Source organism: Urocitellus parryii, chromosome 6 (genome assembly GCF_045843805.1).
Source record: "Urocitellus parryii isolate mUroPar1 chromosome 6, mUroPar1.hap1, whole genome shotgun sequence".
NCBI classification, from domain to species: domain Eukaryota; kingdom Metazoa; phylum Chordata; class Mammalia; order Rodentia; family Sciuridae; genus Urocitellus; species Urocitellus parryii.
Genome location: NC_135536.1, coordinates 134834865 through 134861567, shown reverse-complemented (window position 1 = coordinate 134861567; position 26703 = coordinate 134834865). Strand labels below are relative to the sequence as shown.

At 47.7% G+C, this 26703-nt stretch overlaps 1 protein-coding gene across 7 annotated transcripts in view; it reads right to left on the bottom strand.

The window, feature by feature from the left end:
* Ntrk3 (neurotrophic receptor tyrosine kinase 3) overlaps positions 1-26703 on the bottom strand; it is a 372623-nt gene that overhangs the window by 252410 nt on the left and 93510 nt on the right. For all 7 annotated transcript variants that reach the window (XM_026388161.2, XM_026388162.2, XM_026388164.2 and 4 more), the window contains exons 4-7: positions 11573-11641; positions 1463-1620; positions 577-719; positions 31-172 (exon numbers count right to left, since the gene is read on the bottom strand). In XM_026388161.2, the coding sequence (XP_026243946.2) occupies positions 31-172; positions 577-719; positions 1463-1620; positions 11573-11641 (512 nt within the window). The remainder of the gene's footprint in view (positions 1-30; positions 173-576; positions 720-1462; positions 1621-11572; positions 11642-26703) is intronic.

Here is a 26703-nt window from a genome sequence, read left to right as displayed (position 1 = left end):
TTAGTACCCAGCCACCCTGCCTGCACTTACAGTAGACGGTGAGGGCAACACTGGCATTGCTCATGCCCACCACATTCTCTGCAATGCATGTCAGGGTGAAGCCATTGTCCTCGCTCGTCACATTCACCAGTGTCAAGTTGATGGCATGTACATTGGTCCAATTCAGATTCGTCTGAAAACCCAAATAAAAAGACAAAAATCAGTTTCTAAGAGGGCATTCTCCTCCCTAACCCTGGACACCTTCTGGATTCGAGAGGAAGGCACAACAGGTAGGGAAGAAGGTATCCTGGTGAAAGAACACTGACCAAATGCCAAGCTCTTCATGGTCAATAACTGTCCTCCCATTAACGTTATGTTTTGAATATTAGCATTATACCCATTTCACAGATGAAGAAACTAAGGTACCGAGAGGCTGATAGTATGCATAAGGTCAAAATGGCTAGAAAATATTTCAGCTGGATGGAATCCAAGTCCACATTTCTTTCTATAATGACAGAACCACAAGCTTTCCCTCTTTATGACTAACAGGTGATGGTTCCTTAGCACCCCAATGGGTGCTGATGCCAGGATGCCTACCTGGTGGGTGTTGATGGACTGCAGCCCTGTGACGATCCAGTCCACATCAGGCAAGGGCGATCCAGAGCCGTTGCAAGTGATGACAGCATTGTCACCCTCTCGGACAGTCAGGTTGACATGGCTCACGCTGATCTCAGGAAGGTCTAGGAGCAAAGCAGATAACAGATGGGGTGACAAGACAGGTGAACCCCCCCCCCCAAAAGAAGCTCTCTCCGTGGGGCTGATGGTGGCACTTATCGCCTTGACCAACAACAACGCCAACACCATTTGTTGGAGTTCTTGGAAGACCTTCCCCAAACTCCAGATGCTTTACACCCCCTTCCCAGTGGACATCAGAGCTCAGAGTTGAAGCCCGTACAGTTGTTTGCTCCCCGCATCAGGGCACGGAGGGGGCAGCTGCCCAAGGAACGCATTTTAACAACTCAACCCAATGGCTCCGTTCTACTTAGGGAACTGCGACTCACAAAATCCGTGTGCTTGGTCACCACAGGGAACCATCTAGAAATTCAGACTTCTGGGACCTATCCCTACACATGGTGAACTCAAAGGTCTGTGGTTGGGCCCAGAAATTGGCTTTTCCTCAAAGCACCTTAGAAACTTCCTATAGAGGCAGTCTGGACACCACACTTTGAGACATGCACCTTCAGATTTGGTTGAAAGGGCATTCTGATCTGATGAGAAAAGCCCGTAACCCACCTTCCCTGGGGGCTCAGGGATGGGAGTGACCCAGGAGGGAGAAGGCGAGTCGGATCTGCACCTGACTGCAGAGGTCAAGGCTGGAAGAAGACCCTGGCGTGCCAGGCCCAGGTCCAGCCCCTTCCCCTTCCCCTTCCCGGGGACCCAGGAGCACCTCCAGGAGCAGGGCGGGGGCCAGGCTCTCACTCACCACACTGACTGATGTTCATGCGGAAGAGGGGGAGCTGAGAGCCGTCGGCGTTGATGCAGTAGAGATTCTGGCTGTTGAGCCTGGCCTCCCCCTGCTCCTGCCACAGCTGCATCCAGCGGATGTCGCAGCTGCAGTTGAAGAAGTTCTGCTCCAGTCTCCTGTGGGCAAGAAGAGAGGGGAAGGAACCCCTGAACCGAAGAGGGCCCAGCTCCCTCCCACACTGAGGCCCCCAGGGCCCCCAGCAGCTCTTTTGGGGATCAGGGAGAGAAGGAATTAAGCCAGCTCATGAAAGAAGAAAGAAAAGACGGAAGAATATAACTTATAAGTCCATGAATTTATTTAGTTTTAAAACCAATAAACTCATTTTTTTTCTAACAAATGACACCCATCTCACTTAATGCACCTAAAAGAAAAAAAAAAAAGAACCTTTAAAATGCATCAGGATGGGATGCTCCTATTCTCAAAACCCTCCCATGGCTTCCCATCTCAGTGAAAGTCAAAGACAAAGCCCAGCATAGCCTGCACCATCTCCATCATCTTTCTCATGTTACCTCCTACCTCTCTTTCCCTCTCCTCTCTATTCACCCCGAACTTGTCGTTGCCAAGTTCACTAGCATGCATGACTGGGTCATTCCCGCCTCAGGACCTTTGTCCTTGCTGTCACCTCAGCCTGCCAAGCTCTAACCTCACTCCCTCACTTTGAGGGATCACAGAACTTTCTACGACCACCCTCTGTACAAAAACCACTGCCAACCCCTGTGATGGTAATGCCCAGGCCCTGGCCCTGCTGTATTTGTCTTTCTAGAATTTACCATCACCCAGCATCCCTTTAAATATTTATTTCATTGTGTGTGTATGTGTGTGTGTGTGTGTTTCTATCTCCCCAAAGAAAAATTAAGTGACATCAAGATCACAGATGCAGTCCATTTTGTTCACTGCTGTATGCATGCAGTACCTAAAACGGAGCTTCACACATAAATTCTTGTGAATAAAAGGAGAGATAAAGAGAACTTTTCCCTGAGGGAATAGGTGGTTAGCTATTTCCAAGACATTCTCAAAGCCCATCTTGGGACCAGCTTTATTTCTTCATGAATTCAATGACTCGTTAATAAGCACCTGTTCCAGATCTGCCCGTGGGTTGAGTGCTGTTAATACAGAGACCAATGAGACACAGTCCCTGCACTCGGGCCCCGTGAAGAAGAATGTCTGATGGGGGAAGGGTCAAGTTCAAAGTCCTTCCTCTCCATGATCTGCCTTGTGACTTGGAGAAAGTCACATCCTCCTCCACGGGGTTATTAGGAAAATGAACGGCATTAATCAATCCCAAAACTCTTAAAGTAAAGAGCACCCGGCAAATCTGATCATTATGAAGAACATGATTCTCTGGACTGTGAAGGGGATCAATCTGTTGGTGCCCAGAGGGAGGGCACTTGGGTCACTGCACTAAAACCCTGGTTATTTTTGACAACTGGCAAATTCCAAAATAGTTAAGCATGCATCAGCATTAATCAGATTTCAGGGGAAAGTGACGCCCCTGCGGAGAGAAATCAGTATTTTGAAAGCACCAGGACACTTCAGGTAGAAGACACATACCCCTACAGGACAGTGTCCTCTTCACCTAAAAATGTCCATGACTTCTCTCTGCACAGGGCACTCTCTCGGGGGTGGGGGGGGGGGGCAGAAAAGGAAAGGGAATTAGCCACCTTTACTGAACTTCTGCTTCTCACATCTTCTAGGAGATGGCCAGGATCACCCCCAGACAGAAGAGGGTGCCTGTCTGATGTTTGGATCGGGTAAGTCACCTGTCACAGCCCCTCCACTGGTATGGAAGAGCTGTCTCAAACCGCAGTCTGTCGAACTCCAAAACCCATGCCCTGGCCACCCCACCTACCCAATGCAGGGCATGGCAGGGCTGAATGCAGCTGCCAAGAGGAGTAAGAGAGGACCCTGACTTCAGGTGCTCCTGGAGGTAGAGACGGGGGGAAGGGCTGGCTGGAGGGAAGCCGTGAAGGCAGAGGGAATATTGCTGGTGGGGATGTGGACAGGAAAGCCAGACTTAGCCAAGGAGCACTGGGAAATAAAGCTGGAAGGGTGAATGGAAGCCAGGTGGTGGAGGAATTCCACCCACATCAGGAAGCATGCATCCAGGTACATCCAGAATGTATCCAGGAGACAGTGGGAAACCAATAAGGCCCTTAGAACTAGAGGACAAATAAATAAAGTAACCCTGTAAAAGAGCAAGCCAGCGAGACTGTACACAATAAACCAGAGAGGAGGCGGGCTAGACACAGGATATCTCATAACACAGGGTCACCATGTACCGTTGGGTAGTTTGTGCATTTCTCAAAGAATCCAAACAAAGCAATGAAGAGGGAATGAAATCCAGAACCTGGGCTCTGACATGGGGCTGTGTTCGCCCAGAGGGGCCATCTTTCTAACTCACACCAGGGCATCCTGCAGTCTAGTAGGGCCCAGCTCATCATTCTCAAACTTCTGGTCTCAGAAAACTCCTATTGACTTAAGAATTTTCTGAAGACCTCAAACAGCTCTTTTATGTGGGTTACATTTCTCGCTATTTACCATATTGGAAAATAAAACGGAGAACAATTTAAAACAGCAGAAGATATTACCACAAGTTCCATGGCAATGAGGTCATCCCATGTCATTCAGTCGCTGAGAAACGCCACTGTACCCTCCTGGGATAGTGAGAGAAAGGTCAATGATGTGCCCGGGTTATTAGGATAGATCTGACCTTGCATTCTCCCTGAGGGGGTCTTGAGAGGCCCCAGGTGGTCCTGAGATCACCAGGTGGGAACTGTCACCCAGTAAATAAGGGCCGAGAGTAAGTGGCAGAAACTGGGGAGAGGGAAGGGTGGATCCCACAAACATCCAAAGGAAGACGAGGCACCATCTGGCACTTAGTTGGGAGGAAGAAGAAAAGAAAAAGTAGAATACGAGATTTTAAGCTCCAGGGGACAGGAAGTCAATGGTGAGGAGAACTGTCTTTGGTTGGAAGCAGAAGAGAAGGAATCAGTAGAAAAGAGGAGGTGAGAACTATTAGGAATGGGGAGGCGGGGGTGATCACCAGTCCCTTGGGGAGGTAAAGGAAGGATGAGCCAGACCCAGTGGCACATGCCTGTGACTAGGGAGGCTGAGGCAGGAGGATTGCCAGTTGGAGGTGAGCCGCAGCAACTTAGCAAGACCCTATCTCAAAAAGAACAATAAAAAGGGCTGGGGATGTAGCTCAATGAAAAGCATTCCTGGGTTCAATCCCCAGTATCACAAAAAAAAAAGGAAAGGAGAAGGGGTATGGGGGAAACAGGGGGAAAGGAAGAAGAGGAGAAGGAAGAGGAGGAGGAGAGAAGAAGTAGCCTTGGAAGTATTTGCTTTAGGGTTAAGCAAAATGCCTACATGGCTAGAGCAGGAATAAAGAAGAAAGACAAAGTAGGAAGAAAGTGACAGAGAAATAATAGAAATTATAGGATAACAAATCACAGGTGCAATAGGGCCGGTGCTATACCAAAAGTCTTTTCCTTTTTTTTTTTTTTTTTGATATCAGAGATTAAACCAGGGGTTTTAACCATTGAGTCATATCCCCCCACTCTTTTTTATTTTTTATCATGCAGCAGGGTCTTGCTAAGCTGCTTAGGGCCTTGCCATGTTGCTGAGGCTGGCTTTGAACTTGCAATCCTCCTGCCTCAGTCTCCTGAGTCTCTGGAATTACAGCTATGTGCCACTGTGTCCAGCTTTACCAAAAGTCTTACACAAATTCTTTTAATTAACCCTCACAAGGAGGAAGCCCAGGGAGGAAGGGGAGGTCTAGTGGCTTCCTTAAGAAAGCAGAAAGTCAAATGTGCCCCCTGGTGCGTGTGCAAACAGAGACCTGAGGAGCTGGAGTGGCTTGGATGCCCACTGCAGGGCTGCAGAGAGCCTGGCCACCCTGCTGGATGACACAAAGGCTCCAGATGCTTGAATATGTGCAAATTGAACCAGGTCAGCCTTGTTTTTCCCAGCTGCTCACTTGACAAGATGTGGTCATTCATTATTAAGTAGGTGTAAAAATACAAATTATCCACCTGGGTTGACAAGCGAGGGGCTTGGCAGCATCGCCTGCAGCCCCAGCAGCGCCTGCTGCAGTCCTGCCTCTTGTGGGAGCCTGGCGCTGCAACACGTCCCAACTTCTCAGTGGCTCCCAAGGTGGACATGAGTACACTGTGGCACCCTGGGCATCCCACATGCCAAGTGTCCTGAGGCTGGCAGGAGAATTCGGTGAGATGTTTGGGATGTGCCAAGGCTGCTGCCAGGGATAGGCTCAGTAATGGCCCTTGTTTTCTTCCATCCTTTCCCTCCAGGACCCTGCTTACAGGATCTGGTCCAGCTGAAAGGCTAGACTTTGAGATCTGGTTCTTCACTATAATCCAGAGTCTCCTAGAAACTGCAAAAGAATTTTGGGAGCCTCTTCCTCATCTTTCTGGACTTTCCTGTTTTATGTATTTATTTTTTAATGTGGTACTGGGCATTGAACCCAGGGTGCTCTAACCCTGAGCTACTTCCCCCATCCTTTGTTTTTTTCTTTGTTTGTTTGGAGACACTGTGTCGCTAAATTGCCTCCACTGGCCTTGAACTGGCAATCGTCCTGCCTCAGCCTCTCAAGCAGTTGGGATTACAGGACTGTGTCACTGTACCTGGCTTAGATTTTCCTCTTAGAGAACAAAACTCATACCTAGTACAAAGCACTTTGAGCCCTAAAACAGTGGCACCCTGGGCATTCCACTGAGCCAATCCGCAGTCATTTTTATATCCTGAGAAGAGTCTGCACAGTGAGGTGGGCAAGAAGAGATGCACATGCCCTGGATCTAAATGGTGCTGTCCATTCTGGTGCTCTTTTCCCGTCAAACCAGGCATGGGGTGGAGATTCCTTTAACCAGGGATTCAGAGGCAGATCTGCAGAACCTATAGCATGGCTCTCTGCATTCCATTAGCAATGTGGGTGACCCAGGACCTGATCAAGTACCCGGGGGCTTCCCACCCTTTAACTCAGCCCCATCCAGATGGACATGAGTACACAAGCACTTTGCAGCAGAGCTGAGGCCAGGACTGGGTGTTTAGAAAACACTGATTTCCCCATCATTGCTTGGGAAATTTGCTTCTCCCTTCCAAAGTATTAGCACTGCTAATGGCAATCCTGGGGCCAGGTGGTGGAAAATGGGGAGGGTACCCAATCGATAAGGGCAGCACCACTGTCACACAGTGTGGGCCTCCTTAAGGTAACAACAATCAGATGGCAGAAAAAGTACACAGACAGAAGATCTGAGTTGGTCATCAGCTGTGTCACTTTGAGCAAATACAATGGGTTGGATTATGTCCTCTAAAAAGATGTGTCCAGGTCCTAACCTTAGTCCCTATGAATGTGACTTTCTTTGGAAATTCAGCCTTTGCAGATGTGATCAAGTTAAAGATCAAAGGATGAGGTGGCTCTGGATTTCTGGTGGACACTGAACTCCCAGCCCAGAGAGGGAGATGACAGACAAGGAGATGGGGATGTTAGCCATGTGAGATGGAGGCGGAGACCAAAGAAATGCAGTAGGCAAAGAGTTCCAGGAGCACCAGAGGCTGGGCAAGGCAGAGAAGAATTCTCCCCTAAAGACTTTGAAGAGAGGGTGGCTCTGCTGACACCCTGACTTCAGACTGCTGGCCTCCAGAACACTGAAATAATAATTTTCTGTTGTTGTAGAGCACCAAGTTTGAAGTCATTTGTTATGGTTACCCTAGGAAACTAAGAGTGTGAGTAACTTAATTCTCCAAAACTCAGTCTTAACATCTGTAAGACGGTGATGATTGTATTTAACATTCCTTCTCTATAGAGTTATTGAGAGAATTACATTCACATGCTCCGTGAATTACAAGGGGGCTATAATAAAGCAGAAATTGCTATTATAGCAATACTGTTATTAATGTGATTGTTTAGTGACTTCTTCAGGAGCTTTCAAAGTGGTTATGGCCAAAAAAGGGAAAAGGAACGTGCCAGAATAAGCCCAAACTCATCGCTGATACTGAGTTAATATTTTACCAAGTCGATTAAATCTGCAAATCATACCAGAGGTAATTATCACTTTGCTTTAAGAAAATGAAATATTCCAATCTATTTTAATCATGTCTGCTCTGTGCGTGCAGGGTATTAAGAGAAGATGCATTAATGGTCCTCAGGGTATTTCTGGAGGGTTTCTGTGCTGTGGGTTGATATCCTCCAGTGCCTCTGCCATTGCCTAGATGGTATCATGGGATTCAGAATCCAAGCTTCTTTTCTTTCTAATTCATTCTTTATCTCTAAGACAATCTGTCCAATTCTTGCTCTGATTTTTAGACAAATAGTTCCAGTCTTCTCCGTCAGGAGAAAAAAACAGAAAAACCATCTTGCCATAACCAGAAGCCTCTGAGAGCACAGCGCCATGCCACGCTGAATTCCTTTAAAGCCGGAAATAGTGTTGGCTGCTCCAAAGCAAGTCTTGAAAGATGCCCCCATTTGGCTCCACGAGAGGAACCCCACCTGGAGCTGGGGATATAGCTCAGTTGGTAGAGTGCTTGGCTTGCATGCACAAGGCCCTGGGTTCAATCCCCAGAACCACCAAAAGAAAAAAAAAATAGAGAGAGAGAGAGAGAGGAACCCCACCTGGACTGGTGAGAGGCTATAGACCATGCCTTGTCTCCCAAAAGTAGGTGACAAAGTAAAGGCAGGATCTTGGTATATGGCAAGATGGCCACCCTGTGATGTCACTCAGAGGGGAGGCTGTCATCTGAAAGAGGTTTATGGAAAGACCCTGAGCACACTGGACATGTTGCTGAGTGGGTAAGGGAAAGAGCATGGTTCTTTGGAAACAGCTGTCCCAGCTGGTGATAATTCCAGAAATCATAACACTAATTCCTAGATTACCATGTACCAGCTCTGTGATCCTGGGACGCCTGTTCAACTTGGGCAGCCTCAAATCCCTCATTTGTAAAACTGGCTACACTGATACTGCCTTTGTGGATTTGTTCCAAGGATGAGATGGAACCTTGTACACCTTAGGTGCTTAATATGTGCCTCTTCCTTCTCATATCCCACTGGAAGTAGGACCCTGGGCAGTAGACACTCAGTCTTTTCAGTAGAAAGGCTCAACACATCAAATTGTCAAGCAAGGAAGAGGCTGGTTGGGGGCACAGCAGAGCTCCTCCAGAGACCCTCTGTGAAAGAAAGAAATATGCTAAGAAATTGCCAAGGACCTGCTTGTCCTTCTGTAGCTGCAGACCATCACTGAAGCCTCACTCTTGTGGCTGAAGACTTTCCCGGCTGCCACAGCACGCTGAGCCTTCTGTCCCCCAAGACCAAAATGGTTTCTTCCTGAAAACACCAACCCATCTCCACACCCCAGGCCTCAGGAGGCATCAGCAGACCCTGGCAGTTTACATGGCTCATGGCAGATGGTGCCATGTGGACTAATCAAGAAGTCGGACAAGAAAATACTACCCTCTCTTCTGTTTGCCAGGAAGGGGGATTGTTTGGATTTTAATCATAGCCAAAGCTAAGAGCCAATGCACGGCCTCCTCCAGCCAAAAAAGATAAATTTTCCACTCTCAACATTCAATTCTTCCTCAAAAAATAGACCCCAACCAGGGCAATAGCTCCTTGGAGGGGGGCTTCTTTATCCTCCAATATGATTTTTCCTTATTTAACAATATGACAGGAATAAAATGCTCCATGGACACGGTGGCACTCACACGCTGACTCACACTGGAAGGAATGTCTTCATTCCCCCATAAGTTACATCCAGCTCACAGGAGTATTGATCCCAGGCAAAGATGAATGCAGAATCCCATGATCCTCTGGGAGAAATCTGACATTTTCTTTAAATATATACCCATGCAACAACTGTTTCTAAATCTCCACAAAACAGGTCACCAGGGCACCACACCATTGATTTCATATCCAACGATTTCTTAGAAAGAGCTCTGAACATTTTCTCAATAATTCAGCCAACAGCAGACTCCAGATGTCCCCCCAGAGGGACACAGTCCCCGGCCTCCCCTAGACAAAGGGATAGGCATCACTGGATAACTAGATTCAAGGCTCCCAGGAAAGAGAGCCCCCTGAGCCCCCTATCAGTTCAAGGGCAACTTGGGAAAGATCCACAACCATGCACTTTTTGAAAATTAGCATAGGAAAGAGTCTTGCATTGGAAACAGATCAAATAAAGCTGGGAGATCATAGAGCACAGGGGTCAAAACTTTGAGCCTACACTCTACCTCTTTTTTACTGGATGACCTTGAACAAGATACTTAACCTTGCTAAGCACGTCAGTGTCCTCAAATGTTACGTGATAGTAATTATTCCTACCATACAGAATTCTTATAAGGATTAAATTAAATAATATGCATAATTTAACAGATTACTGCTTGGCATGAAGGAAGAGCCCAGAAATCAGTGTCAGTGGTAGTCATGTTAATTCACCTCTGAGATCTTTGCCACCTACAAAGATGCGAATGAATTTGTCACATGGAGTATAACAGTCTGGCATCTGTGTGTCTGTGATGTGGTCTATTTTTGTTGTTGTTTTATAAACAAATACGTATATGTATTTACTTCTTTCTCAACTTGAATAGGAGTCTTATTGGTGTCCATCTAGAGCTCTGCCAGAGGAGACTAACGACTCTGATCACCATGTCTATGCTACCTCCACCAGAGGTGGGAGGGGCACAGTTCTAAGAGAGGAAGGCAACCCACAGCACATTGTCCTAAACTCTGCAACACCTTTTTTTTTTTTTAAGTACTGAGGATTGAACTGAGACTTGCTCTATCACTGAGCCACATCCCTAGCCCTTTTTGTTTATCATTTTCATTTTAAGACAAGATTGCACTAAGTTGAAGAGGCTGACCTCAAACTTGCAATGCTCCTCCTGTCTCAGCCTCTTGAATAGCTAGGATTACAGGCAAGTGTCAGAGCACCCAGTTCCACACTTTTAAAGAGACAACCTCTGTACATCCTATGCCTTTTGAAGCACCATATGTTCAGGGAGGCTCATGAAGACAAGGACAGTCCACAAAACTGTCATGGGATGAAAGGCTCTTGGGACACTGGATGTAAATATTCTCCTTCCTGCCATGAGCTCAGGTCTCGCCAGTGAGAATAAGTTGAAAAACCAAGAGCCTAGGCAGAAGTCCAAGGTCATTGCTGCTTGGTAAAGACAGTAAAGCAATCCGCATTCTGTGAATTTGGGTCTGAGTCACCAAGTAAATGGGAAAACATGAGTGGCGTGTCTGGAACTCTGACTCCCTAACTTCATCCATGCCTCAATTCCTCTTCAATTTATTCCTTGATTTATTCCCTTAACATAATATGCTGTCCTTCATGCACAGAGATGACCCTGATGACTCACACATCAACATGAGTTATTTTTTCCAGCAGTGGTCACGAATTTTCACTCATCAAGCTAACATTTGTGTGCACAAAATGGCTGGCCTGTGACAGGCTGCACTGATCAGCTCTGGGATGCAGCAAGGCTGAGCTGTCCCCTCCTGGGGTGCCTATATAAGCTGATGGGAGATCATGAGTAGTGGAAAGGAGTCAGGCCACAGGGGCTCAATCCTGGCTCTGCCGGTTCTTATGCAATGCAATTGAGGTTGAACCTTGAATGCATCTTTAGGGATCAGCATTCTCACCCATGACCGGCAGAGAATAATACCTACCTCCTATGATTCTCGTGATGCTCAATCTAAGGTCATGTGAATAAAAGTGTACCTGATAATTCATAAAGTTATGCATCACAAATATTATTTACTATGAATTGATGCTCTATTATCATTAATACTAAAGCTATTATTACTAATCACCTGTAGATCATAAAAATCCTGATAGGAAATGAGATTCTGTCTTCTGAAATGGATCATGCTCAGGGCATGAGAAATGGAGCAACGGGGCTTCCTGAGTTGGCTCTCCCTGAACTCTCTGCATGATCCCACCAGCAGCCCTCTCAGGTGTACACACAGCCTTCAGGTAGCTCCCGGTGCGTGACGCTTCTCCCCACCCAACCAGTATCACCACTTCACCGCCTGCACAGTCTCAAAACCGAACTTACAGTTCCCGAAGACTCAGCGTCTGGAAGAGCTGCCACGAGAGTGTGGTGAGGCGGTTGCTCGACAGGTTTCTGCAAGATTGGCAAAACAAAGAGGAAGTTAAAGGACAGACCTGCCATTAGTCAGGCTCTTGAGAGTGAGTTTGGTCATTTCACTGGAGCCCAGCTTTGTTTTTCCTCTTTTGTGTCCTTCAACTCTACTAAAGATATATTTGCTAATAGTTGAGGCCACAGATCAGGTTTGGATAGAATTCAGAAGACTTTTAAAAGACAAGGTTTTACAAATCAAAGAAATAATAGGTTATTCTCCCAAACTCTCTCTCCATAATAAAAGTCCATGCCTGTTGGAAGCCCCCCTCCACTAGGAGCCCAGAGAGCTCTGAGCCCAGGTGTGTTCTTAACAGTCGCCCAGGTCAACAAACTCTTCAAGTCACCTACAATCCTCCCAGCCCATCCCTCCCCCTGCAAACAGGCACATCCGTGAGATCAAGACATCAGCCTTTTGTTCACATGTCTGTTCTCCTCCTAATGGCTATTTAATTGTTCTCATTAGGATGTACAGGGGGAAGGAGCAGCCATTAGTCTTCTGAATAAAAGAAAAAACACGCCCACGGTTATTACTTTGCCAGGCTCAACAAACAACTTTTGATGTGATAACAGCCCTTACAGGCAGCGTTAGACACTGCTAGAACTGAAGTGGCACCTGAGGAACAATGTACTCATCTACGGATGGGGTGGATGGTGATGCTGATTCCATTTAGGTAAATCCACACACACACACACACACACACACACACACATGTATTTGTGTCTATTAAACATGAAAGTAATGAAAGCAAACACAGACTTTATTATAAACACACATGTGCTTACACATGCACCTATATTTACATGACTTTTAGAGCAGATATTTATGGAAAGTCAACACAGGCTGCACTGAGGGTGAGGGTGCTGACCACTGAGGGAAAAGATGAGGTCACTCCGGAGCCCCGAGTTCAAGGTACAAATGAATGAGGAGAAGAGCATAAATCAGGTAATGGACGTAACCGATGTGGAAGAGGGAGAAGGCTACTTCAGACAGGTGCTCTCAGAAGAGCCTCCTGACAAGGTGACAGAAGACCTGAGTCAAGAGGAGAAGGAGGTGAGCACCAGGGAGAAGTGTTGGGGGCAGTAGAAATAGTAAGTGCAAGGGTCTGAGAGGAACACCGGAGCTAGGAAGGGAGTGGAGGAGTGGAGGAGTGGAGCTGGGATAACGATAACGGGAGAGGGGCTCATGCCACACCCACCTTGCTGGCCACGGGAGGAGACCAGATTTTACTCAAAAGAGCAGTGGGAAGGCACAGGATGGTTTGGAGTGGGGGACATGACATAATTTAATTACCATTTTTTATGGAAGACCAAGCCTGAACGTTGGCTGGCCAGTTTGAAGGTTACAACAGTGCTACAAGAAAAAGGGGTGAGGCCATTTAGTGAGGTAAGGAAGTCTACCAAGAGATCACGTGGAGGCAGTGGGGTCAAGGGTTTCCTCCCTGAGACTATTCCATTTAAGATGCCTGACTGGGCGCAATGGGGCACACCTGTAATCCCACAGACTTGGAGAGCTAAGGCAGGAGGATCACAGGTTCTAATCCATCCTGGGCAATTTAGTCTCAAAATAAAAACTAAAAAGGGCTGGGTGTATAACTCTGTAGTAGAGTGCTTCTGGCTTCAATGCCCCAGGACTACTAATAGTAAGATGCCTGTTAGATATAAATTGTTTTTTTGCAGTGCTTGGACATAACCTGGGGCCCCACCTATGCTAGGCAAGTTCTCTGCCACTGAGTTACACCCCAGCCCCTATTAGATAGCTAAAGCAAGAAATGGGTCTATAGCTCACAAAGGGAGACTATACAAGAACAGATACTCAAATTTAAGAAACACCTAAGGGACAGTCCACACTTCTTTTTGATGCAGCCTATCTGTGATGAGTTGGCCAGATCTGAACTGGCTAGGTCTCAGGGACAGCCTGTGCTGGTGTCGGGAAGGTAGCCCCACCGTGCAGGGGACTGGTGGGGAAGGGAAGAGGACCTTAGGTAGGTGGCTCCCACAACTAGTGTTCACTGTCTTCCTTTCCAGCGCTCCCTCTGTTCAAATTCTCTAAGACCACCACACCCAGCTCTTGAGGCTGGCCCCCATGGCCCATGTGCTCATTCACTTCCTCTCTGCGGGGCCCAGAGCTATCCATCGTATTCTGATTCATGAAATCCCTAGTGACCATACTCCTCCTTCCTATAAGCTTCCACCACTCCCCCATCAGCCAGAAGGAAAGAACTGACCAAAGAATGTCATCTGGGACAAGTCCCTACAGCGGTCCATCTCCTGCTTGGAGGGGTGGAGCAAGGGATCTGACAGATGTCCCCAAGAGTCACTGCCCCTACCTAGATTCTAGGCTGGGAGCTCAGAATCTAAAGTCAAAGACAACAGGTTGCAATACCATTCTCTGAGTCTGTAATAAATCTTTGTGTTTGAATCATCCAGGTAGAAATCTTTTCTCCCCTCTGTTTTTCCTGGTTTTACTGTCTATACACAACAGCATTCTTGGCAGCAAAAGATGGACAAGCCCACACTTCCAAATCCAAAGGGAATGCTGGAAAGCAGCTCAGTCTCTGCCATTAGCTCCCCGCCCAACACTAATGCTCCCGGGAATAAAACCCATGGTTCTGAAGCTGAGCAGCAGCATCCTTCAGGGACTCAGAAGCCAGAAACCCCAGGCTCTTTGAACCGTGAGGGGCATGTCCCTGGTAAAACCCAAAATCAAGCGGGAGACAGGAACGATCCAGGTGAAATGGGCAGCCTTGCTCATCCCCAAGAGAGGAGCAGGCAGGGAGCCTGCCAGGAGTTGGGGGAGCCCCAGGCAGAGAGCAGGCTGCCGGCAATGTCCTTCCACAAAGGTCATGCTTTGCTACATTAGGCAGAAATGTCAAGAGAAAATTGGATTCTGAAAGAAAGAAAATAACAGGCATTCTGGGCAAATAAAGAATAAGAAATAGCATTATCTCCTCCTTATTTCAAGTTAAAGGAGGGTGGGGACCTGGGATACACCTGATAAGGGGGGAGGGCTCCTGCTCTCCCAGGAGTGACCAAGCTGCACCTCCTGCCGATCCCCCCCCCCCAACCTCCCAGTCCCACCTGGAGGAAGGTGATCCCTTGGATTCCTCCAATACTTTGTCCAAACAGAGTGGCCACCACAGCACTCACACACTCTGTCCACACACACACACCACACACACAAAACCCTGTGGGTATTCCCAGACATAAGGACACTGTATGGCACAAGTCCAGGGAAGGGGACAGTATGCAGAACCTGTGCAGCCGTACACAGTGCCCTCCTAGAAACACACCCAGTCCCAGAGACAAACATACACAGAAAAGACAAGAAGTAAGGCAAACACATGTAGCACAAAACAAGAAGGGTAAGCCTCTGGCCAGCCTGCCCTTCCAGGCATTTATCAGTTCTCATGGTGTAGGGTAAATGGGGAATCTGAGGCACAGGGCTTCAGTAGGACTCACCACCCACTCAGAACTCACTGCCCCAATTTTCCTCCTAGCTGGCACCTCACCTGTATTCATCTGTCATCACTTATTGATGAGCTGGTTACCCTGCTCATCAGACAAGACTTTAATTAAGAAGCATTCTGCCTCTGAGCCCCACGGCCACCTCCTCCTGAGGCCTCCTCCCTAACAGATCCATTATCACCCGTCTCTGACTTTTGCTGGGGTCAGTAGCCAGTGTCCAAGCCACCTGACCATTGAATTAATTTGGTGAGCAAGATTTTATGAGACGATGCATCAGACACTATCCCAAAATCAAGCTCCATGACATCGCCCCCTCTATCTCTCATCTGAGACTCCCAAACAAAGTCATTAATTTTGTCCTGCACAACTGGCGCTCTCATAGCCAGACTCTGGAGTCCAGAGGTAATAAACGATGACGATGCAGCTACTGGGTGCTCTGGGAACATGAGCCAGACACACATATGGCGAAACGCTGGGCCCTGAGGAGTGATAGGGCTGAGATAGCCCTTCCTGAATTAATCCTGTTTTGGACAGGAATCCTTCCAGGCAACCAACCTCCCCTCAGGCTGGTAGAAGGCTCAGCAAGGTAAGTGGTCCTAAGGGGGGCACCAAACTCTAGCAGGGCAAAGCCCCATGACTGGGGAGGCTATCACCCTAGGAATCCAATTGCCCTACAGAAGGGTCAGCAAGGTGGATGCTGTTGCCAAGAGAAACCAAGCTACCAGGCGCAGTGGCGCATGCCTGTAATCCCAGAGGCTAGTGAGGCTAAGACAGGAAGATCTCGAGTTCAAAACCAGCCTCAGCAATGACAAGGTACTAAGCAACTCAGTGAGACCCTGTTTCTGAATCAAATACAAAATAGGGCTGGGGATGTGGCTCAGTGGTCGAGGGCCCCTGAGTTCAATCCCCCATAGCCACACACCCACCTCCAGCAAAAAAAAAAAAAAAGGAAGAGAAACCAAGAAGATGAGTTCTCCTATTGCTCTAAACATACAACCTGGGGGGGGGGAATGGGGGGCTAAGATTTGAGAAGGGGACACTAATCCCCCTCCACAAGTGATCCTGCAGATGGAAGTCTTGGTGAATTTCCTGGTTTAAGAGTGAGTCCAACATTTGGAAAACCTCCTTTTCTATTGGCAGAGATAGGCCCGGTGGGCAGGTATTATTAGGATTCAAATGTGGGAAGGATTGTTGGGGGCAGGTGCCCCAAATCCCTGTGCTATTACACCAGACCACCCCACCCAGGCACTATTCACCCAGCATTTCACTGGATCATGTCGGCACCACAGACCTTTTGATAATGCTCCCACCAAAGCCTGCAGGTTCACTCCACCTCTGCACCTCCCCAGCCCCTACTTGGGCTTTGTCTTCTGTTTTTTATGAGATTATAAAACATGATGGTGATTTGTTGCAGAGTGAATTGTGCCCCTGTCCCCAAATTTATATGTTGACGTCCTCACTCCCAGTACTTTAGAATGTTTCTATACTTGAAGATAGGGCCTTTAAAGAGGGGATTAAGATTCCATAAGGTCATTAGGGTGAGCCTAATCCAGTACGACTGGCATCCTTATGAGAAGAGGGATTTAGGACACAGGCGCACTCAAAGGGAAGAGCATGTATAGATACAGGGAGAATACAGCTATCTGCAAGCCCAAGAGAGAGGCCTCAAAAGAAATCAAACCAGTGAACTGCTTGATTTTGGGACTTCTAAGCCCCAGAACTATGAGGCAATAATGTCTATTGTTGAAACCATTCAGTCTGTGATACAGTGTTATGGTAGCCCTAGCAAATTAGAGTGCCGGTTCCAAGCCCCTCATTTACCCCAAAGCCTTGACTGCCAGGTTGGCTGCCCCACTGGGATCCCTGAAAGACTGGAAGTCATGGTTTTCTGTCATCCCCTCGGTCACTCTAGGGAACCTGCCTCCCAATCAAGTTCTAGCTGCTAAGTTACAATCTGCTATCTATCTGTCTACTTGCCCAACTCCTGGATAGGCTCCAGCCTCTTCCTGAAAAAGATGATTAAAAGAGAAAAGAGGGAATCAGGAAAACGCTCAACTCGCATACCAAAGATGAATGCCACCAGAAATGACTTTTCCTGGAGGATTTGTTCTTTTGCTGCTTAAAGTCAAGTTTTTGAGCATCCTATGTTCGTGACGCATTTGACACAGCGAACCAGAAAACCCCTCCCAGCCCCACAGGCTCCTGGGCTGTGGCTTGCTGGCTGGAATCAACCTGATGTAAATCTTCTTCTTTCCTCCATGAAGGCAGCATTTTGAAAAGTGCATCTCTCTCTCCCTGGGACATAATACCTTCTCGGCTCTCTGTCTGCCCTCTTCTCCACCTGCAACCCCTGACATGAAAGAGAGATCTACTTGGTCTTTGTCTTACATCATTCAGCATTCAGGCTGCTATAATAAAATGTCATAAACTAAGTGGCTTATGAACACAGAAATTTCTCACAGTTCTGTGAGTTCTTGGGAAGCTCAAGATGAAGGGGATGGCAGATTCTAAGTCTGATATCTGCTTCCGCATAGACTACTGTCTTCTCATGCAGTCACACACAGAGGGGTGGTGGGTCTCTATCAGCCTCTTATAAGGGCGCTACTCCCATTTGTGAGGGCTCCATCCTTAAGACCCAGTGGTCCCACCTCAAGCAATCATCTTGCGGGTAAAGATTTCACTATATGAATTTGGGGGGGACACAGTCCTTCAGTGCATAGCAAACTTCTTGGAGACAGCCAGTCCCCTCCCCTGCCACACCACACTGGGATTCTTTTGGAAATTCTGAAGAAATGGAGGAAATGACAAGAGAGGAGAATTCTCTGCTTCAGAATCAAACCTCACATAGTATTTGCTAGAAAGGAACAAACCACAGGTATAATAGGGTGGGGCTGACAGGCTTCTACCCATTTCTTCAAGGACCAGGAGCTCACACCTTATGGGTATGGATACTGTCACTTCTGGGCCTCATCTGCCCCACACAGAGGACATTGCAGCCCACCCTGAGGAAGCTGCTGAGGTGGCAGCCAGCAGCTCTGTGGACTGAACAGCAGGAAGGAAAGACGATGCTATCTTTTTACTAAGATAGCTAAGGAGGCCCCAGGAGCCAACTCTGAAACCCAGTGCCCGGGACAAGCAAGCAGGTGCCACTGCCCAGCCTTGCTCTTGAAGGCCAAGAAATATTTTTCTACATCATTGATATATTTGCTTTTCCCTCAATTAAATTGCTGTAAAAGAGGGTGGGGGTTAAAGCCATTTGAGCCATTTTTATTCAGCTAAATTACACTGGATGGCTCATTTAATGAACTTTAATGAAGCCAAAATGCTTTCTCTAATCAAATCTCAAGTGACGTGACTGGTGTCTTGACCTTAGATCAGGAGACTGGAGGCAGTCTTCTCTAAAAGGCCATGTGCTGGGTTGTGCCAGGGTTTCCCAGGGAGTATTCCTGGGAATCTAAGTCCACAGTGTTCACGGGTATTATAAAGTGAGGGGAAAAAGATAGTAATACTTGAAAAATTTTTCGTTGTGCAAAAAGAAAACTAAACAGGCTTCTCTACTGTACAACTTCTCAGCATCTTAACTAAAAGAAGGCTCTTGCTTACTGGATCTCTCAAACCAACAGAACCTTCCCTGTAGAGCCTCTGGCAAAATCACCATCCCCATATACTATACTTAAGCGAAATGATGGCCTAGCCAGGCATGGTGGCACATGCCTGTGATTTCAGGAACTCAGAAGGCTGAGACAAGAGGATTGCAAGTTGGAAGTCAGCCTTAGCAAGGCCCTGTCTCAAAATAAAAAAATACGAAAAGGAGCGTGTGCCTCAGTTCAATCCCCAGTACCACAAAAAACAGAGAGAGGAAAAGAAAAAACAGTGGCCCAACCCAGTGGTTAGCAAGCTCTAGCCTGCAGGCTGGGAGTCTATTTTTGTGGTTTATTGGACTGCCATGCCCACTTGTTACTGTGTTGTCTATGGCCATGTTCTAGGCAGAATAATGATCCTCCAAAGGCATCCACATTTTAATCCCTAAACTCTGTGAATATGTTAATTTACAAACAAAAGGGACTTTGCAGAGATGATTAAGGGTTTGGACCATGACCAGGGCACATTATCCTGAATTATTTTGTGATCCCACTGTAACCACAAGGGTCCTTAAATGTCCATGAGGGAGACATTTAAGAAAAAGTCAAGAGATATGACAAGGGAGGAAAGGTGCAGAGAGATGCGACATGTCTGAATTGAAGATGGAAGAAGGGGATGAAAATGTGTAGGGCCTGGAGAAGCTGAAAGGGGCAAGGAAACAAATTTTCCCACAGAAGGCCGAGAAGGAAACACAGCCCTGGTGACACCTCAATTTTAATCCAGTGAGACCTGCCTTGGACTTCTAAACCACAGAAGTGTAAGGCAATAAGTCTGTGTTATTTTACGTCACAAATTTTGTGTTAATTTGTTACAGCAACAATGGGAAACTAATACAAGCCACTTTCATATTAGCACAAATAATCATGACAGAGGTCAAATGGCCCACAGACCCTCATATATGTATTATGTGGCCCTTTATAGAAAAAGCAAGGCACTACTGCTATACATCAGGTCTTTTCAATAGAAACTGAATGCAAGTCACGAATGCCATTTGAAATTTTCAATTAGTCTCATTTTTAAAAAAGGAGAAGAAGTGAAATTAATTACAATAGTACAGTCTACCTTAACTCCATATACCCAAAATATCATCAATTCAGCATGTAATCAATACAGAAAATAGCATTGAGATATTTCACATTTCTTGTAGTCTTTAAAATGTGAGTCTATTTTATACTCACAGCACAATTCAATTTGGACTGGTAAAATTTCAAATACTCTGTAGCCACGGGTGGCCAAAGGCTACCATATTGGAAAGACAGCTATGGACCCTCTGTAAGACCCAGGCATTGATTGAGTTCCTCAGTGGAGACCGGAGCTAATTTAATGGAAAGGAAATCACTCCAGTTGTTCCAGAGTACAAGGCAATATCACTGAGCCTCCTCTCAGATTAGAGAAGCTCAAGGTGAAAAGGAAAAGAGAGGCCAGAACTCGCCATGTGCTGAGTGGTATGGAGAAGGACCATGTTGGACACATAAGAGACTAGATGGGCACAGAGAGCAGGATCTTCCAGAATGCTTGGCCCACCTAATCAAGTCCAGACTCCACATCTGGGTCCAAGTCCTTCTATGAGATGATCTCAACTGCCTATTTCTATATATTCTCTGACTACCCCTCTCCCTCCCATCCTTTATCCTCACCCAGTGCCTAAACCTAACCCACCATGCACGGTATGGTATTGCCCCACTAGCTGCACCCTGGCTGCACAACATCACACCTAATACTTTCCGCACCTTCCATACTTTTGTTCCCCAACCTGAGGTCGCATGTCAATGGCCCTTTCCCAGGACGGCCAGTGCCTCCCACTCTGAAATCTCTGCTCTCTCCTCTTTCTCCCTCTGCATTTTTCCTCTGCCTAGGCCACAGCCCGTATCTCAGACTACCAGCTTTGAATGTCAGGTGCACCTATGCTGGCCTCTTCCCTCAGACTGCTTTTCTTGGAGGAAAAGAGCATTTCAGTTTATTTCCTTGACAGCACCTGGAACCCAGTAAGTGTTCACTAAAATTCAACTGAAGTCCCACAAATCTCAGTCATCAGAAGGGACCTAAACCAATCTAGGTTTCCAAGGACACTGGAAGAAAGTACTTCTAATTACAGCACAAGAACAAAGAGGATCAGCAGTGGAAGCAGCAGCAAGAAGAGGCTAAGGAACAAAAGCAATCCCAGACCCAGTGAGGTGTAGCTTCTGCTCCCCTCTCACAGCCCTCCCACACCTACATGTCCTGGGACCTCTTTCTACCCACCTGAAGCCAGCCTCCACCACTGAGCAGCAGGTCTGACTCTCCCAGAAGGCGCCATGAGGGTGAGGGCACCTCTCTCCCTCTCCTCCTCCCCTCACTCAGACGCACATGCACGCACACACACACACATACTGCACATATCCAAATACCACATGTGCACATATGAGCACACACCACACACGTGCTTATACTATACACATTCCATGCACACACATACACACACACACACACACACACACACATACACATATATTCATTCACAAAGATTCAGTGCATTCATATACATTCACACAAATTTACATACTTAAACACACACACTCATCCCCACCAGCTGTCTTGGTCTGGCTCCACCAGGAAACAGATGGAGAATTCAAAATTAGAAGGACAGGGGAGATCTGCCTTCTTGGCTCTCCCCTGCCTCTGAAACACACTAGGGACCTTCCCTTTAGGAGCGTAAAGGACATCTTGTAGCCCTGGCTGTAATTCCACTGCCCTTGCTGTCTTTAGGGCAGTGCTGCCAATACGGTCTGACCTATGACCTCTTGACCAGAACACAGTGAGGTCTAGAGAGCAGGACCAGGACTGATTGCATGAGCCAACTTGTCCACGTTACTAGCAAGTCAGGGTTGGAGAGTTCCAGATTACACAGATTATGATGACAGGAAAGGAAAATGAGGATCTCAGAAGTTAAAAGTAAACTTAAGAACCCTATTTTAGTGAGACAACAGGTAGCACCTATCCTCCTCCCCAGGATTGTGCTGGTTAGTGTCCCTGTCTGCTACGGCCCACACCCTCAACCCTGGAGCAAGCCCTTTTCCCCAGGTTGAAACCCAGGGACGCCTCAGCCCTCGCCTTGAATCCTAGATTCACCACAGCACAAGGCCACCAGACTCTCCAGGTCAGCTTTGTTTCTCCACACTGTCTGCTTCGCAGCAGACCTCACGTGTTACGCTATTCCGAGGGACTTGGCTCCTTGGGAGTTTCTTTTAGACAATCAACCAAAAGCTGATTGTCCAGAAGCACGTGGCTCTCTGGAGTCCAGGGTAAGCACAGGCAGGCGCTAGCATCCCAGCCTGGCCACCCACGGGGCTCTCTCACGGCAGGTATGACCACTGACAGCAGGGCCCACACTTGACGGTGACACACTGCTACAGCCAAGGCAGCGCCCAGGAGCTGTCCTGACAAGAGAAAAAACAAAGACGCAGAGAGCAGGGGAAAATCAGGAAAGTGGGGACTATTGAGGGAGGAGGGGACCAGAGAGGTCCAGCTGCAGGCCGTGTCCCAGGCTAGTGAGGGACTGTGGGTGAGGGATCTCCATCGCTGGGGAAACCCCAGGCCTGGCAAGGACATGGGACCAAGCCAGGTAAGACGTGGCTTGCTCTTCCAGACGGAGGAAGCCAAGTCTTGTTAATTACATTAAGCAAGGCCAGACAACTGTCCTCTTTTTTAAAATCTAGTTTTCGGATTAAAGGAAAATCTATAGCTCTATTTAAAAATCAAAACAAAGCATGAAACTGTGAGCAAAAAGCTTCTTGCAGCCTCTTCATGAAGGCCGACTCTGCCAATGCAGCATCCGATCCCTCCATCAAGAGGGAGGTTCAATGGAACACAGGACCTGCGTGGGCTGGGGAACACATTTGAAGAGAAGTCCAGGGTATCTGGACCACCTGGAGGCTTGTAAGAACCAGATCAGCCCCCTCCAGCCACCTCCTGGAGTTTCTGATTCAGTAAGTCTGGAGGAGAATTTGCATTTCTAAGCGGTTCCCTGGGGTGATGTTGATGTTACTGGTGTAGGAACCACACTTAGAGAGTCACTGATCTAGTGAAATTTTGTTTTCCGGATGAGTTGACTTTGGCTCCAACCATATTGCTCTGTCCTGAAAAGTTGGACAATCACACATACACAGGAGAAAATAAAAGGGTCTTACGTTCAGATAGAGAGAGACACCTGTCAGGAGCTGAGGGATTCCTGCCAGGGCTCTTGAGAACAAATGCTGTTATTAATAACCAGAAAGGGGATTCAGCAATCACCTTCAGAACCTGGTGGAGGATCTCCAGCTGGGTAGTGCCACTAGGCAGGGTGGGGAGGGCTGTCCCTACAGTAGAAAGGGACTAAAAATAAGCAAGTGAAGACTTTGCTGCCCAAAGCCCCTCCTGGATTTATTCGTAGAATGAATCTGCTTGTTCTCTGTCCCTCCCCACCCCCAAACACACACACACACACACACACACACACACACACACACACACACGCCAACCATTTGCTCAGTTGGACTTATCTGAGTTTAGGGCCTGGGTTTGTCACCTAGAGACTTTTAGGGAAGTCCATGAGGGCTCCCTCCAGGAAAGAGGGCCTTGTGAACGCCATACCCTACCCGGTGAACCCAGAGGATGAAATGGGGCTATAAACCAAAGAAAGTAAAAGAGGCCGCAAGGAAGGCCCAGGCTGCCCTAGGGGAAACATCCCTCCAGGAGGGAGCCAGAGAAGGACAAAGAAGAGCATCCAAGTTGTGGGAGGGCTGGAGATGGGAGCCTGGCAAGAGGAGATGGAGCAGGAAGCTGCCCGGCAGGACAAGGCAGGAGAGAAGCAGGCCTCCACCTGGGCCCACCCAGGGCCCCACCTTCCTGGCTGCCCGAGGAGGGGTCCCCTTGTGGCCAGAGGACAACCCAAGGAGTAGAGGCCTTAGCTCTGAGCCTGAAGCTTGATCCTGTGAGCCTGACCTCAGAAATAGCACCAGGGTCAAAGGGTTCACAGAGGACAGACTGGTGGCTCTGCTGACAGCTGCCTGAGGGTGTCTGGTGCCCTGAACCAGAGCAGCTCAGGCCTCCTGTTCACACTGCTCCCAGGACAGATCACATGATCTAAAGAGCCACAGCTGAACTCTCTCTACCTCCCTTCTGCCGGAGCCCAGGGGGACAAATGATCACCATTGGCTATTGGAACCGTCTCCCCCCCTGGGATGGAACAGGAGAGTCAGTCGTGGGATCATATATGGAACAAGGTAATGGGTTCACTTTCGGGGCAGCTGACGTGGCAGGGGAAGCCTGGCCAACCCTGTGATGAGCAGCTCACTGTGTCCTCGGCACTCCACTCCAAGACGCTACATCACATCAGGCAGGCATCAGCATTCAAAGTGTGGTTCCCAGACCAGCCGTCTTAACCAGCTGGGGACCATCTGGGCTTTCCCCAGATCTCCTGAATCAAAAGCTCTGGTGATGTCTTGTTTCAAGCCCCAGGTAAGGCTGATGCCCACTCAAGTGTGAGGACCACCATGGACACGGACATTAGGGCTAGACTCTGGGCTCTGACCCTCCTACTGAGGGAATCGTGCTGAGAAAATTACCTAACCTCTCTGGTCTCAGTTTCTTCATCCTGACCACCAGAATCATAATAGTAGCAGCTTTAAGGGACAGCTATGAAGATTAAGATGAATGAAAGTGTGTCAAGTGCCCCACCCAGCATTTGGCACAGAGCAGGTACTCAATACTTGGCCGCCATGGTGGCAGGGGTATTGGAGGTGGTCTTAATATGAGTAGTTAACATGCACGGTGATTCTACTGGGCCAGCTCTCTTTAAGGGCCTTGCATTTAAGAGCTCACATAAACATGACAACACTTCTATGAGGGCCATGTTATAATTGTCATTGTCATCATCATCATCTCCACTTTACAAAGGAGATCACAGATTAAGAAAGTCAGATAACTTGTCTTGGGCCAGTACTTTTCAGATGGGGACCAGGAGTCACTGTTAGCAGAAGCAGGAGGAGCTGTGTTACTGGGCTTCTCATCTCTTATGCTCCCCATGACCCCCACCTGTCACCTCCGCTAGGACAACATCCTACTGTTCTGAAATAGAATTTGGAAAGCCTTCTCCACTCTGAGATCTGGGAGGACTCAAAGTCAGAAAGGGAAACTCAAGTCAAATTTCCCAGAGCCCCCTGGACTAACCAGGACCCTCTGGGATAGCTATAGAGGAATGGAGACCCCAGGAAGGAAGTGGTCTGGTGGCACTGCCACGTGATAGCACCTTCAGGTTGGAGTGTCTCTCCAGGGGTGGGGTTGGGCAGGAGATTCCAGCTAGAACCACCTAGCAATGGTCATCCTTTCAGTGTGAATGCATGGTGATGGGGTAATGGACTCATTCAGAAGCTGGGCAGATTCTTACCCACAAGCATTGTTTCCTGCTCCTGTTCTGCCCTCAAGCTGCTAAGGAATTCCTTCTGCATGCATCCAGTTTTAGGGACTGTGATAAAATAGAAACACAATAAAGACTGGGAAGACAGAGCTGCAGCTTCATATCTGATTGTTCACCCCTGTAATAAACCAGCAGAGCCTGGGACTGAGAATTCTAAATAAGACTCTATCACAGCAACCCAAGTCTCCTGTCCCAGATGCCTGCCAGCACCAGTGCCATGACAAACAAGGATATTTGGCTTTCAGGAGGCTTCATCCTTGCTCAGCCACTTAGTAGCTATGTAATTATTGGACAGTTCAACTCACTATGAGCCTTACTGATGTCTCTCCTCTGAAATGGGTGGAAAATCTCTACCACCTTAAGTAGTGAGAATCAAATTAAAAGAATACATACGGATGCCACACATGGTGCCTGTCATGTGATAAGCACTCAACTGTGACGGACTATTACTAGTGAGAATTCACAAAGAAAAAAGCTGATGAGATAACACCTCCAATGCCAACTGTGAACAAAGTGGGGATCAGCCAGAAGGGGGGCCCCACACTCAAGTTTCCAAATCCATGGGAAAAACAGGAGCATGGAGGGAACCATCGCCACAGGAACAACAAAACAAGAAAACTTGCACCAGACAACGCACCCGGCAGACACTGCTAAATGGTTTCCAATTAATTAACTGATTACATGATAGAACAGAAGGGGATTCGAAAGAGCGCTGTTGACCTTTAAGAATAATTAATATCATCAGGATAGCAAACTCATCCAAGGAAAATAATGAGGAACATTTTAACATTACATTCAAAAGCTCTGGATGTGGAGGCAGATGGGCCTTACTGAAGCAAAGCCCCAGCTCCCCCCTCCCCCTCTGGCTTCCTGTCTCCTTTTGCCCAGCACCCATCACCTCCCACCCAGCGTCTCCTGCCAGATCGGGAGACTTCCAGGAAGATCTTCTGTGAATGAGCAGTCGATGCATTGGCCAGCAAAAGGGTAAGAGGTACCCAAATCACTGAATGGGGTAGGGAACCCTGAAAGGGCCACACCAAGCCTTCCCTTTACTGCCCGTTTAGTATCTGGAAGGTCTCTCTCCCTCCCTAGTGCCCTTGCCAGGGCCAATGCCTGAAAAACATATCACCCCATGTCTGGGGTAGGTGCCCCTCCTCTAAGCTCTCATCCCACACTATTATCCTCTCATCTGATTACACATTATATTACATCTGAAAACAGAGAGTCCATATGATCTGGCGGTCAAGGGCCCATCTGTCTTAGTCATCATTCTGTTCCCAGGATTTTAGAAACATGGTATTGTTTGTGAAGTTGACCTGCAATGAACCCTTTGACCATGGACTGCCTTCCTTGACATTCTGGATCTTCCCAGAATGCCTAGAAAATTCTTAACCCTCTTTCCTCCTCTGGGATGCCTTCCCTGGGCAGCTCTTGCAGACTACTGGTTTCCCATTCACCTGTTCCTAGAGCTCCTTATCCATCCCTTAGGTTGGCATTTGTTACA